Source organism: Miniopterus schreibersii (genome assembly GCF_964146895.1).
Source record: "Miniopterus schreibersii genome assembly, chromosome: 10".
In the NCBI taxonomy this organism is placed as follows: Eukaryota; Metazoa; Chordata; class Mammalia; order Chiroptera; family Miniopteridae; genus Miniopterus; species Miniopterus schreibersii.
Genome location: NC_138110.1, coordinates 61,892,670 through 61,906,830, shown reverse-complemented (window position 1 = coordinate 61,906,830; position 14,161 = coordinate 61,892,670). Strand labels below are relative to the sequence as shown.

General features: G+C 40.3%; 1 protein-coding gene across 3 annotated transcripts in view; it reads left to right on the top strand.

The window, feature by feature from the left end:
- The window catches only part of TPX2 (TPX2 microtubule nucleation factor), a 45,346-nt gene extending 31,391 nt beyond the window's left edge, over positions 1–13,955 (top strand). For all 3 annotated transcript variants that reach the window (XM_081149882.1, XM_081149884.1, XM_081149883.1), the window contains exons 13-18: positions 5,893–5,985; positions 7,185–7,361; positions 7,748–7,894; positions 10,049–10,160; positions 10,825–11,012; positions 12,579–13,955. In XM_081149882.1, the coding sequence (XP_081006008.1) occupies positions 5,893–5,985; positions 7,185–7,361; positions 7,748–7,894; positions 10,049–10,160; positions 10,825–11,012; positions 12,579–12,689 (828 nt within the window). In that variant the 3' untranslated portion in view covers positions 12,690–13,955. The remainder of the gene's footprint in view (positions 1–5,892; positions 5,986–7,184; positions 7,362–7,747; positions 7,895–10,048; positions 10,161–10,824; positions 11,013–12,578) is intronic.
- The last annotated feature ends 206 nt before the right edge of the window (positions 13,956–14,161 follow it).

Here is a 14,161-nt window from a genome sequence, read left to right as displayed (position 1 = left end):
ACAGAAGTGTTCTAAGAGAGATGACAGAAGAACTAGAGGAAATCGAAGGAGATAATTTCTTCCAGGGCGAAGGTTTAGGGAATGGTTTTGGGAGGAGGAAGCATTTGACTTGATCCTTGACAATGTGTAGTAGTAGTAGTCGTTCTCGTCATCATCATGTTGTCACTGTCATAATAGCTGACGCTTTCAGAATGTGCCAGGAACTGCCCTAAGCCCTTTTCATATATTCATTTTGACCATGGGCCCTCCAGGTGGCTTACTCTAATTATCATCAGTTTGAGATGAGGCAGTTGAGGCACACACAGGTTGAGTAACATTCCTAGGACGCTCAGCTAGTAAATAGTGGAGCAAGGAGAAGAAGTCAGGCATCATAATGCTTAGAAATGGTTCTTCCCCTCTTCCCACCCCATGTCTTTCACCTGAGAGCTTTCTGCATGAGACCTCTTTTCTATTCATGATGGTGTGTTTTTTCCTTTTTCTTTTCTTGCTATGATGCACGTGTACTATAAGGTTAAACTCTGTTATACAAACTTTAAGGAAAACTCTTCCCACCCAAGTGACTGGCCTGTAAAAGCTCTGGCACATTGGTCATTACCCACTGAGCAAACAGTGTTCTGAATACAACAAAGGAAATGCAGGTTTATGTGCAGACTTCAGAATCCTAGAGCCAGAAGGGCTTGCTCAGTGTTTTTATTTTACACACTAGAAAACTGAGGCCCAGAGGAGAAAATGACTTTCTCAAGGCTTCTATAGCATTCACCTGGCACCTTGCTTTAATAACATCTCCCAAGCTCCTGGCTTCCCCTGCTGCAGGTTTTTGGTGTTTTATTCACATACCACCCTTTCCATTTTTGCTATATCCTTGTATCTCATGTACGAATATTGACTATATATTCTTAAGATCAACTCATTTTTAAAGTGATTTTAAAGGAAACATTTAAATCATTATGTAAATGGAAAAGCAGTACTTTTTGCCATGAGTAACAATAGTAGCTACTACTTATATTAAGTTTATTATGTACCATGTTTTATTCTAAGCTCTTTATTTAATACTTAATTCTTATAATAACCCTATGTGGTAAACATTATAGGTAGTATTATCCATCCATTTTATGGTTAGGAAGTGTAGAGGTTCAATAATGTGCCCCAGATAATAAACTAGCCAATGCCAGAGCTAGGATTTGAATCTAGGTAGTGTGGTTCCAGGGTCCATACTCTTGGAGCATTCTTGAATAAAATAGAAGGTTCTTAAGAAAATAAGTGATTATTAAAAAATAAAAAGTCTATATCCACCTAACATCCTCTTTCATATCACCAGTAGTACCTGAACTCCACTTGTAGAAACATTGATTTAGGAAATCGGTTTGGCAGTTTGTTGTGCTTTGGAAATACTTGGGAGAAGTGTTAATTGGGGGAGGGTGACTAGAGTTCATTAGTTGTTAGTTGAGATCTTAGAGTAGTGTTGTACCAGGTTATGCCTTGTTGAGAATTCTGGATAAACAAATCATCGAAGCACTAGGTTAAGTAAGTGTGCAACTGAGTTGAAGTGCTATGCTGCAGGGAAGTGTTTGCCAAATCCAGCTGGTTCTCAGAATCCTCTGGGGATCTTATTACGTAAACAGATTCCTGGGCCCCACCTCTGGAGTTTTTTATTTGTTGGGTGCAGCATAGATTAGAGGCAGCCCAGTGAAGAATTTAGTGTCCGACACACTAAAGCAGTCATATTGTTAATAGTAATAACTACTTTATTGCATACTTACATTGTACTGAGTGTTTTTATTTTCTGAGTGTTTTATGTAGATTATCTTCATTTCTTATAACAACTCTTAAGAGTAGGTTCTATTTTTATACCTATTTTTCAGATGAGGAAAGAGACACTAAGAGGTATCTAGTATGCAGAACCAGGATTTGAACTGTCATCTTAAGCACTATCATCCTGCCCCACAGTGCTGTTATCATTGCTTATTTTGGCAAACACCGTTTTTGAGTTTGATGCTAGCTGTTTGTGGCTCTCCCAACATTCCAGTGATTTCACTTCAACTCATGGTTGAGAAAAGCAAAGCACAGGAGACATTCTCTTTCACGCTCTTCATTTTTTAGAAAGTGAGGCTGTGGAAGAGGAATGTGGCTTGCCCACTTTTGAAAGTTGGCAGAACTGAGATTAGGTCTCTTAACTTCTAGCCTTGGACTTTTATAGTAGCACAGAAGAGCCTGCTTCCCAGAACCCAAATGCAGCTAGTCTGTCTGCCACTGTTTCCCATTCATGTCCTCTGGGTGCTTAAGCTTGTTGTCTCTGTGTCCTTACGATGTTTCTTGTGCTCTCCCGCCTGTGGTTGATAGGTGGCAAGGAGACAACGGGCTTGGGCAGCAGTGGGCCAGGAGGCAGAGATGAAATAAGGGCTCTTGGGAGAGAGGTGGAGTGATGAAAGCCTTGAGCTCCAGGGTGTGAAATGTGAACTTGGTGCCGACATCTAGTGGGGGAGCTCAGGCACCACAGAGGTGGATATGGTGTCAGTGAGGCCAGTGAGTAATTTTAGCAGTGATATTTTAGGGATGAGTTGGGGAGACCAGCATGCTTTTTTTTCTCCCCCATATACCCTGAAATAACACTGCTTCACAGTAATTTCCTAACTACTCTGGGATAGGCCTGAGAACTTGTCCCAGGGGACTTGGGGGCATATTCTGCCTTACGGAGACATGCTTACCCCATTCTACTTTAGTTCCATATTCTGCTAGGCTTCTTTAGAGCACCTGTGAAAATCAGGAAATAATAGATTTGTTACATTTTCATTCTCTTTCCTCCAGTAGAATGTGAGCTCTCTAAGAGCAGGGCCCTGCATATCTGCACAGTTCACTTCTATATCCCCAGAACCTAGCATCACAGCATAGGCCGTCCAGCACTGGGTAACTGAGTGAATGATGGCACAAGCTGAAGTGCTCCAGCCTGTGTGTTTCGAGCCTGTTAGACACTGGGAACCCGGAGATGGAATGTGAAACAGCCTTCAGTCTGGTAGAGCAGATTGAGATATAAACAAATTAATCAACCTTGTGTTCATTGAACATTTACTTCTTGTAGGTGTCTTAGAGAATGCAATGGAATGCAAATGGCAACATCCCTGACCTCAAGGTTATAACTAAAAAGACTTAAAATAGCAAAACAAGAAGCCTTTTTTCTAAAAACCCAGTTTCCTTTTTTTAATTTCTGATTGAGTCCCCAGCTGACTTTGACTGCCGTGGAGAATGGGGTGTGGGTAGATGGTTGCTGCAAAGTTGATTTTCTTTTTTTAAAAAAATATATCTTTATTGATTCCAGATAGAGGAAAGGAGAGGGAGAGAGATAGAAACATCAATGATAAGAGAGTCACTGATTGGTTGCCTCCTGCACACCCCCAACTGGGGATCGAGCCTGCAACCCGGGCATGTGCCCTGACCGGGAATCGAACTCTGATCGCCTGGATCCTAGGTCGATGCTCAACCGCTGAGCCACACCCGGCCGGGCCAAAGTTGTTTTTCATAAATCATTATTCCCTCTCTCCCAGCTAATTATGAGGATTGATCCCACTGGTAAATATCTCTTTCATGGCTTATTTATTAGAGGTTTCCATTGCTTTTCTTTAAAAAAATTTTTTTTAATTGATTTTAGAGAGAGAGAGGAAGGGGGAGAGAGACATCAGTTTGTTGTTCCACTTTTTTATGCATTCATTGGTTGATTCTTGTATGTGCTATGACCGGGGATTGAACCCACAGCCTTGCCACATCAGGATGATGCTCTAACCAATTGAGCTACCTGGCCAAGGCCTCCCCCATTGTTTTTCTTTTAAAATGCACATCTCTGCTGGATGGATTTAGAGAGGGGAAAAACAGGAAAAGCGGCATTATTTTAGAACAGAATGAGTCCTCAGGTATTTATTTCCAATACTTTGTTTAATGGAAAGAAAAAAACCACAAAAATCCGAGGTCTGAAGGCTATCTAATGTGTGTAGGATTGTAGCAGTTGGAATCAGAGCTGCGGGAAAACAGATCTCTGGCTCCCTGTTCAGCGTTCTTCTTATTCCCACATGTCCTGGGTATGTTCAAGCAAGAGGCTGGTGTCCACTTGTCTAGGATGTTGTACAACAGATTTTGTTGTTTTATGGCAAGCATCTGAAAACACGATTTCATAGACTTTTGTCATTCAGATGACAAGTTCTGCTATATTGGGGTTCACTGTGCTAGAGATCCTGGCTTTATTTAGGAAACATAAATGAACTTTCACAGAGGTTACCATAGGAGGGTATAAATTTTTGCAATGATTGATATTGTACAAAGCATTTTAGGAAAGCGACTTGTCTTAGATCCTGTAGCACAGTCTTTTGGATCTCTTCAGTAATGGCAACTCTTCATATTTCAAAGATTAATTTGCTTTTAGAAGCTGGTCTAAAGTAATTTGGAACTAAAATTTCAGAGTAGTCTAAGATAATAGGTCTGGAAACAGTTTTGTTTAATTAAAAGTAAAGATTGAGTGACTACCTTGCATGGTCCCAAAAGTGGCTTTGCAAGCCACTCCAAGAAAGACATTCCAAAGATGTTTTGAGCATTGCAGCATTTTTGGGATTAAGAAGTCTCTCAAGATGTAAATTAGAGTCAAAGAATCTTAAGAGTCCAAGGTATAAGTTCTGTTATTCTTGCTATATTCATTCAACAAACATTTACTGAATGTTTGGCCTTATACTTCCCAGGGTCCATGTTAGGTGCTAGGGATTGATGGAATACCAGTCTGCACTCTCAAAGCACTCATAGGCTAACACAAGCAGATGACCATCTAAATAAACAAGCGCAGTGAAGTTCTGTATGTACTGTGGTAGAACTATACACAGGGAGAGAGGGTTAGTTCTGTAGGTTCTGGGAGTTGGAGAGATCTATTGAAAGGCTTTATAAAGAAGAGATGCTTCAGGAGAGGCTTGAAAAGAAGAGTAGTTAAGTACTTTTAAGCAGCTGAGAGCACATAAGGAAAAGTGTTGGGTTGTAAACCAGTGTTACATTTTGGCAGCTGCCAGTAGTTCATTGTGGTTGGACGGTCATGGGTAAGGAGGGGTGAGAGAGAAGGCTGGAGAGTCAGGCAGGGTACTAGATTATGAAGCACCTAGTACTTCATAACAAATGCCAGGGCATTTGTAGTGTTGTAGGTAGGTGGTAGGAGCCATTAAAAAATTCTTTAGTCTGGAAGTAATGTTATCAGATGTGTTTTGAGAAAGAATTCTGACTATATAGAGAGGATGGATTGGTGAAATGAGAAGTTGAAAAGACTATTAGAAGGCTGGTGAGTGGTATAGGCCATTGATGATGTGGCCTGTGGTACAGCAGGGAAGAGTTAGAGAGGAGGCAGAATAGAGAGCTGATGGGCAACATAAGGTGTGAGAGAGGATTTAAAATTGATCTGGTCATAGATTTCATTCAAAACAGCCTAAGAGATAACATTTTGTAGTTAGTGTTAATTGCCAGATTTGTCATAGAGTATAAATTCTATGAGAATCAGAAAGTGCTTATGAAAGGGACATCTTTTTATTTTGTTTTTGAGGGGTTGGGGTGTAGAAAGAAAAACAACAAAATATTGGCATTAGTTTGTTTTCTGTTGTATTTTTCATGAATTCCAAAAAAAAAGATTTTGATGAATTCTATTTTTACTGAATATACAAACTATATCCCTAGTATTTGCTGCTCCTCTATTGTGATACTCCACCCTTGGAGTGCTACCACAAATCAGATACGCCTTTGTCTTAGGTAAATAACAACATACTGAAATACTAGCCTTTTTTGATTCCTGGTATGTGAACTTCCCATTAACAAAGGGATTTAATCTTAACTAGTAAAGATTGTTCTGGGATGTCTCATTGAGTTGTTTACTCCTTCCAGGGTGTTCCTGAAAAGAAAGTACTTCCAATCACTGTCCCCAAATCACCGGCCTTTGCATTAAAGAACAGAATCCGAATGCCCACCAACGATGAGGTGATTCCTTGGGATGGGGCTTTCTTCTCCTTCTGCATAATCAGTCTAAGCCATGCTCTTTCCTAAAGCTTTATGGAATTCAAAGATAGTCACTCTTGTCCGGAGTTGTCTTTCACAGTGGGCATAAACATTTCATCATCTCTTTTGCTCCTTCAAGAGCAAAGTAGTTGGTGTGAATCGCCTGGCTTGCAGTAGTAATTCTTTGCAGCCTATTTGAGGACTGTCCATTTGTATAACATTGAAAATCAGCCCATCATTGTAACATGGATCAAAAGTTGCCAATCCCTATACTCTATTTTGCCTTAGCTGTTGTCACCATTCACAGGGACTGTGGAAAAAAAAACAACTTTATTTATTGACTTTAGAGAGAGGGAGGAAGGGGAGTGAGAGAAACATCGATTTGTTGCTCCACTTATTTATGCATTCATCGATTGCTTCTTGTATGTGCCCTGACTGGAGATTGGCCCTGCAACCTTGGCGTATTGGGAGGACGCTCTAACCAACTGAGCTACCCAGCCAGGGCACTGAGGGACTTTTAAAATTCACACCAGGCAGTCACATTCACCCTCTCCTATCTCCATTAACCCAAGGGTTGCAAAGGCGACTGCGATGATGGTTAATGAAACTGGAATACATAAACTGTCATTGATCAGGCTAGTTTCTTGTTACATCTCCATTTTATCTAAATACCAGAGTTAGGGTAATTTTATAGCAGATCTCAAGCATAAGCCTTTTTATAGATTCATTTGAAACTAAAATATACTGTAATCTTATGTTACCAGCTTGAACCCAAACAATTTACTTGGTCCTATTCTGGGTTTGACAACCCATTAACTCCCAGTCACATGTTTTAGTGGCGTCTAGATGGAGGGTGAGTCAAAGAGGACGCCAAGGTGTGTGCTTGCTTAGTATCTTCTCTTCATTTTATTCACACTGATCTCATTTAGTTCTTAATACCTTCCTGTGAAAGACTTTAGATCCTTTAAGAGTGATTGTGTTAGTCCTTTAGCAAGTGCTTTCACATTGGTCTCACCCTTGTGAGTTGGTAGCTGACTTTGATAAACAAGGAAACTAAGACACCTAAGAGGTTGAGTAACTTGCCTTAAGTAATGACTTCTGTCATATAATGTCTTCTGACTTCCCAGTTTGAGGAGGTAAGAGTGAACATTCTTGTTTCTAAACTGCATTTTTTCTCATAGGAAGAGGAGCCAGTAGTGATAAGAAGAGCTCAACCTCCACCACATTTTGGGGTGCCTTTTAAGCCCCATATCCCAGAAACAAAAACTGTGGAAATATGCCCTTTCTCTTTTGATTCTCGAGACAAAGAACGTCAGTTACAGAAGGAGAAGAAAATAAAAGAACTGCAGAAAGGGGAGGTAGGTGTTTCCATTTCTATGGGTAGAATAATACTATTCTTTAATCCTTCAAAGATTATCTTTTATGTTGCACTTTTATAAAACTGACTTCCTTTGATCCTTTCATAACAACCTTATGAAGTATAAAAAGGGTAAGTAATTTTGATAAACTATCTGGCACAAGGAGGTTAAGTGACTTGCCCATGATTATGTTGCTATTGCTGGCAATATTGGGAGGAAAATCTAGGTTTCCTCTCTAGCCCATTACTCTTTCTGCTACACCGTGTCGCTTTGAAAACTGGCCTTTTCTATTTTTTAGATTTAGATTCATCTAAATATCCTGGCACAGCTATTGCTTTCTGTCTAGAAAGGCCTTATCCTAAATCTTATGTTTTCTTTTCTATCAGGTGCCCAAGTTCAAGGCGCTTCTTTTGCCTGATTTTGACACCATTAACCTGCCAGAGAAGAAGGTGAAGAGTGCAACCCAGATTGAGCCTTTCTGTCTGGAGACTGACAAAAGAGGTGCTATGAAGGCAGAGACTTGGAAGCACCAGGTGAGGGGTTGGGAGAGCAGCTAAGAAGTTAATGGCTTGTTGTTGGTTTGTAAGAATGAGTAGACCCACTATATTGAAACCCTTCTGGGGGCTAACACACTGGATTGTTGCAGAGTCTCTGCTCTAAATCTAGGGTCAGCAACCTTTTTCTTTGAAAAACCAGATAGTAAATATGTATTTTAGGTTTTGTAGGCTACATATGATCTCTGTCATAAATTGTATGTGTGTGTTTCAATTCCTTAAAATTATAATGCTCAAGGACTGTGCAAAAATAAGTTATAAACTAGCTGAAGTTTGCTGATCCTGGCTCTAAGTGCTCATCTGGGGATTGTGAGAACTGACAGGCTTTTTTTGCATCAGGAGTTTCTTTATATTAGACTTGTTTATTAAATGTTCACTTGTTTCTCTTGGTGCTTTGATAAGAAATAGAATGGTGAGCCCGGCCGGGCATGGCTCAGCGGTTGAACATCGACCTAGGATCCAGGCAATCGGGATTCGATTCCCGGTCAGGGCACATGCCCGGGTTGTGGGCTGCAGCCGATCAATGACTCTCCCATCATTGATGTTTCTATCTCGCTCTCTCCCCTTCCTTTCCTCTCTCTGAAATCAGTAAAGATATATTTAAAAAAAAAAAAAATAGAATGATGAGAATAGATTCTCAATGTGGTATGATGTTTGATCAACATAGTTGCTCTTTGTAGATGACAGGTAGTAAAAACAATTAATTGGTGTTGGCTGGTTTAAATAGAATCTAATCCTGCCCTATCTGGAAAAAAATTTTCCTGAATCCCTAAGTTTGTAGGTGTTTTTATATTATCACTTATCTTGGACTCTGTCCAAAAGGAGCTCTGGGCTAATTTTTGTAGGAAGTCACCCCTCTTGAAGCTCAAGAAATGTGACTGCTAACATGACTGAGCATAGGCCTCTTGTTGGTATTGTTTTCTAGGAAAACTTGGGACTGTTGCTTGGAAAGTACAGGTGAATCTCTTTCAAGGACCACGATACAGAATGTCTGTGGGGGGTATTTTCCGTAATAAAAAAATTTTTTAAAGTTTTTCAGACATATATACAAAAGTTAATATTATTATCAATTTTCATGAACCTGTAACCTGGTTCTGTAGTGATCAAAACAGAAAGTCCTATTTCATCTGTACTTCTATCTACTTATCTCTACACTAGATGCTTCTACCTACACGGGATTACTTTGAAGCAAACGCTAGGTGTCATCTCATTTCATCTAAAACACTTCAGTGTGTATCTTTAAAATATAAAGATTAAAAATAGATAATCATGATACTATTATTGTAGTAAAAACATTAACAGAAGTCCCTTAATAGTGTCAAATAATCGGCATTTAAATACCCCCAAGTCTCTCTTAATGTTTTTAAGCAGTTGAGTTCAAATCAGGATCCAGGTAAGGTCCACGTGTTGCATTTGTTTGATAAGCCTGTAAATAAATCCCTCTTAATCTATAGGCTTGTCTACTTGCATTTTATTTGTTGAATAAACTGGGTTGTTTGTCCTATAGGTTTTCCATAATCTGGATTTTGGTCATTGTATTTCCATGATGTTATTTAATATGTCCCTCTATCTCCTATATTTCCTATAGATGAGAAGTTATAATAAGAGGCTTGATTAAATTCTGGTTAGGATTTTGGGGGATGTTGGGATGGAAAATATTTTATAGGTGATCACATTTGGGGGTATATAATCTCTACTTTGGGGTGGATGTTAAGATAAGGCCTTAAAATTATAGTTGACCCTTGAACAACAGGAATTTGAACTGCACAGGTCCACTTATGTGTGGATTTTTTCAGTAAATTCTGTAAATATATTTTCTCTTCTTTATTTTCTTAGTAACATTTTCTTTTCTCTAGCTTAATTTACTGTAAGAATACAGTATGTAATACATATGACATACAAAATATGTGTTAATTGACTATGTTATCAGTAATGTTTCCAGTCAAGAGTAGGCTATTCATAGGTAAGTTTGGTTTAGGTATTGTCAGTCTGATCTCATTGTAGAGGGCTTTTAACTGGGGTTTAGATAAAATCATCTGCTGTTTTTATTGATGAAGCAGTTAGAAACACTAGAACTTGAGTCATGGAGGTGATAGTCATGGCAAGTTGTCTGACAGACTTTCTTTCTAATAGCTGGAGGAAGAACTGAAACAGCAGAAAGAAGCAACTTGCTTCAAGGCTCGTCCAAACACCGTCATCTTCCAGGAGCCCTTTGTTCCCAAGAAAGAGAAAAAATCCCTAACCGGTAGTATTATATATACTCCTGGGAGTTTGGGGGCAACATTGTCCGACTTCACAGGGGGAATGCCTGGAACTCAGTCGTGTTCGTATAATGCTGTGTCAGCCAGAAGCATTTGCCTGTAGAGGATCTAGTGTTTCTCCCCCTAGGTGCAGTCCTTTGCCTTTGTTGAACCCAGCACCTATGTTGAGTTGCAGAATGTATTGGGGCCAGATTCATAGAGCAAGAATCTGGGCAGGGGCAACTAGCATTTCAATAACAGTTACAGGCTTTGCCCACCTAAAGAGTAATCAGTAAGTGAGGGAGGGAGAACCAGGACCTCTTTCTGGAGTTCACCCTAAAGCAAGCCTAAGATACAAGACATTTGATTCCTTAAGCACTGGGCAGGTTGTCAGAAAAGTGGGAAACTTCTACATCTGTCTGTCTGAAAATCACTGTGTGGTTTTGAGCAAGCTACTTCACCTGCATGGCTCTTGCTTTTCTCCTAATTAGTTGATTTCCAGGGGCCCTTGCAACTCTTAAAATTCTAAGACTCCACCTTTCTTTCAATAAGGCGTCCTTCGTGCTCAGCCTTTGTATTGCCTTGTGTATCTGTGCCTCTTGCTGGCTCTGTGGGAGCCAGGTTTATGCAAGTCCTGTGTACCAATATTCTCTCTGTTTCTGTACTCAGAGGGCCTTTCTGGTTCTCTAGTTCAGGAACCTTTTCAGCTGGCCACTGAGAAGAGAGCCAAGGAGCGGCAAGAGATGGAGAAGAAAATGGCGGAGGTCGAAGCCCAGAAAGCCCAGCAGTTGGAGGAGGCCAGGCAGCAGGAGGAAGAGCAGCAGAAGAAGGAGCTGGCCAGGCTACGGAAAGAACTGGTAACTGGGCAGCGGGAGCGCTGACTAACCCACGGTTGTCTGTTGTTGTTTTTTTATTTGTATCTCGTCTTGTTTCAGACGGGATCTAAGGTGGCAACAAGGACACATCAAAGATGAGGGAAAGCGAGAAGTCACACAAATCAAGGGTGGTGACAAAGTGGAGATGTGAATGAGACTTAAGATGTATACATTGTGATCCATGTATCTGCTGAGTTTGAGTCATAATTCTGTCCCTTTTTAGGACCCAACCTGTCAGTTACAAGACTCACAAAATTCATGAGATAAAAACAAGCTAGCTATTTAAAAAGATACATTTATCCTTAGTATTGGGCTCAGAGTTCTTCCAGGGATCTTCATAAGGAGGAAATCATGGCATAACTGCACAGTGGTGCACTGTTTAATGTAGTTTTACTACTTCTGAAGGCTTAAGAAAACCAGTGTATTTTATAATTAGACAAGAATACATAATTAGGGAAGGACATGAGAATTGGGCGGTAACTGTGTTTTCATTTCCCTCTTAATACTTCACTCAAATTCCTTGGAGTTATAGTGCATATCGGTTCACATGACCCTCTGTGCTAACACTAGCATAATGATTTAAATGTTAGTTATCCAATAAGTAAGCTTAATTCACATTAAGGACCCTTTCACTAGGAGGGCAAAGCCACATTAACTGCATCAATGAGGAAGTAGACAGTTTTAGGTGGAACTTCATATGATTAATAAAAGAATGAATATAGAAATATGTAAGTTGTTGAGGTTTTGTCTAAAAGTGCTAAGCCGGCAGCTGGTACAGCGGTTCGCAGTGACTGGCTGCTGGAACGCTCTAAGGATGAACTGTTAAAGGGTCTAGCTTCTTGGCAAAATTCAAGCTACCATTTTCTGATTGAATGAAAAAAAATTGCAATCCTCACTCCAGATACACGCACAAAACCAACCTTTTTTCCACCCTCAGGCCCTTTGCTTTTTCTTCAACACTTGGTACCTGCTTCTTGTGTTTGTCCCCATCATGGAACCATTTCTTACAGTGACTCCAAGTATAGGCTGGTAGCACAGTTCTTTTGATTCTCATTAGCTGTTAGTCTGGTTTGCTTTAGGATTGATTTTAGACTGCCCAGAAGATGGATGGGAACAGGCATTCTCCCAGCAACCCTTGCTAGTTACTGTTTTTTGTTTGTTTGTTTGTTTGTTTGTTTGTTTTGGCCTATGCTTTTGGTAAATATTAAGACTCCGTAAGCTTGATACTATACTCTAGCCAGTTCTTAACATGTGTCTCCTCTCTGCTGCAGTTGAGTGTAGCGCCATCACGCCCTAGTAATGAACACTCAAACAGGAGAGAGGCTTGCTGTTCTTTAGTGTCAGCCTAGGGATCCAGCAAGACCTGAACAGAAACCTACTTGGCTTCAAAGCTCATGTGCTTTTCCCTTATACTGTGTTGCCCCCCACCCCCTGAATTAGTGACTGGGATCTGTAAAACTACGAACATTTTCTCAAGAAAAACAACAACAACTACAAGCGTAGTTTTCTATCCTTACCAGTGATGACTTTATTTTCCTTACTTTGTAGGTGCACAAGGCAAACCCAATACGCAAGTACCAGGGTGTGGAGATAAAGTCAAGTGACCAGCCTCTGACTGTGCCTGTATCTCCCAAGTTCTCCACTCGATTCCACTGCTGAACTCGACTGTGAGCTGCAGACACCACCTGGGAACAGGAGCTGCTTTTTCCATCAAACCAGGAGCCTTCTTTCTTTTTCCCAGGGGCATGGAACTTTTCTCCGGGGGGCATGGAGAGAACCCATTTCTTCAGACTTTTACCTCCCCGTGCCCAACCGAGCCTACCTAACAAGTGTGGACTCTCATTTTGTTGAGAACTGTTATCCTGCATTATTGAAGCTAATAATGAGACTCAACTCATATATATCTCGATCAGACTCCATGTAGTTATTTCCTTTGAACCATCAGTTGACTTTTAAAATGGGTTTTAACTTTGACCAGAATTTAAAGCCTTTATATCAGCACTATGTAATTTCTACTCCCCCTCCCCCCCATTTTAAATCAGAAAATAAAGATAGTTAAATACTGAGATAGGATTTAAGTCATGGCTTCAATGAGGAGCAGTCAGTATATCAGATTTTTTCCTCTTTGCATAGAATGAATATAGAGTTAAGGAGCCCTTTGCTACGAGGGGAAGCCTCATTAACTGCACGTCGAGGAAGAAGGCCTCCTGGGCTGCTGGAAGCTCACAGCAGCCGTCGGCAAGCTCCGGACAGAGCTGCTGCTAAGGCACATTCTTCCCTTATCGTGCTGATAACAGGAATGCCATGCATCCCAGGGTTTAAGTCTTCCAGTAACCTGGACTGCAGTAAATATGTTTGTCTTCCCCTCCTTGTTTTTGTTATTTGATGTTTTAAAATTTGTCAAGCCCCTCTGGAGGTGCCATCTTGTTGCCAAAATGGGTATTTTGAGAGGAGTGTCCCGGAACTTTTTAAAGCATAGGTTCTGTCTCTAAAGAAAAGTGCTTTGTACCTTTTTTCTGTCTTATGTCAGAATACCCTTCCACATTTGTTGACTTTCTCCTAGGAACCACTCTGGAAGGCCTTCCAATGTTATGCCTTCGCACAGAGTGCCTTCCCTCAATGTGCTCTTTCTCATCTGGTGAACTCTTCCTATAAGACAGCTCAAGTAACATCTTTTTTATAACTCCTTCCTTGACCATCTGACCTCCTTAGCTAAGGATGATCACTTCTTTTGTGGCACCTCCCAAATGTTTCTTGTGTGTGTCTCCAATACAGCAGTTACACCACTGAGTTATTTGCACTTGTTTACAAACTAGTAAAGTCACGTCTATCTAAGATTATCTTAGTATCTCTGTATTTATTGTAGCTGACACAGAACTTGCTTGGTCCATGTTAAATAGTATATTTTCTTTTAGACTTGACATTATTTATAGTATATTTTCTTTTAGACTTGACATTATTTATGAACTCTGCTCTATAACAGTCATATTCTGCCCTGGCCAGTCCTGGGCACCATATATAATATTAAACCTATTTGATATTCCTTTTGTTTACTCATTCAGTGAGCATCATGTACTAGCCATTGTAGATTCAGCAAGATACTACTTGTAGGTCCCTGGGCCTCCCGAAGG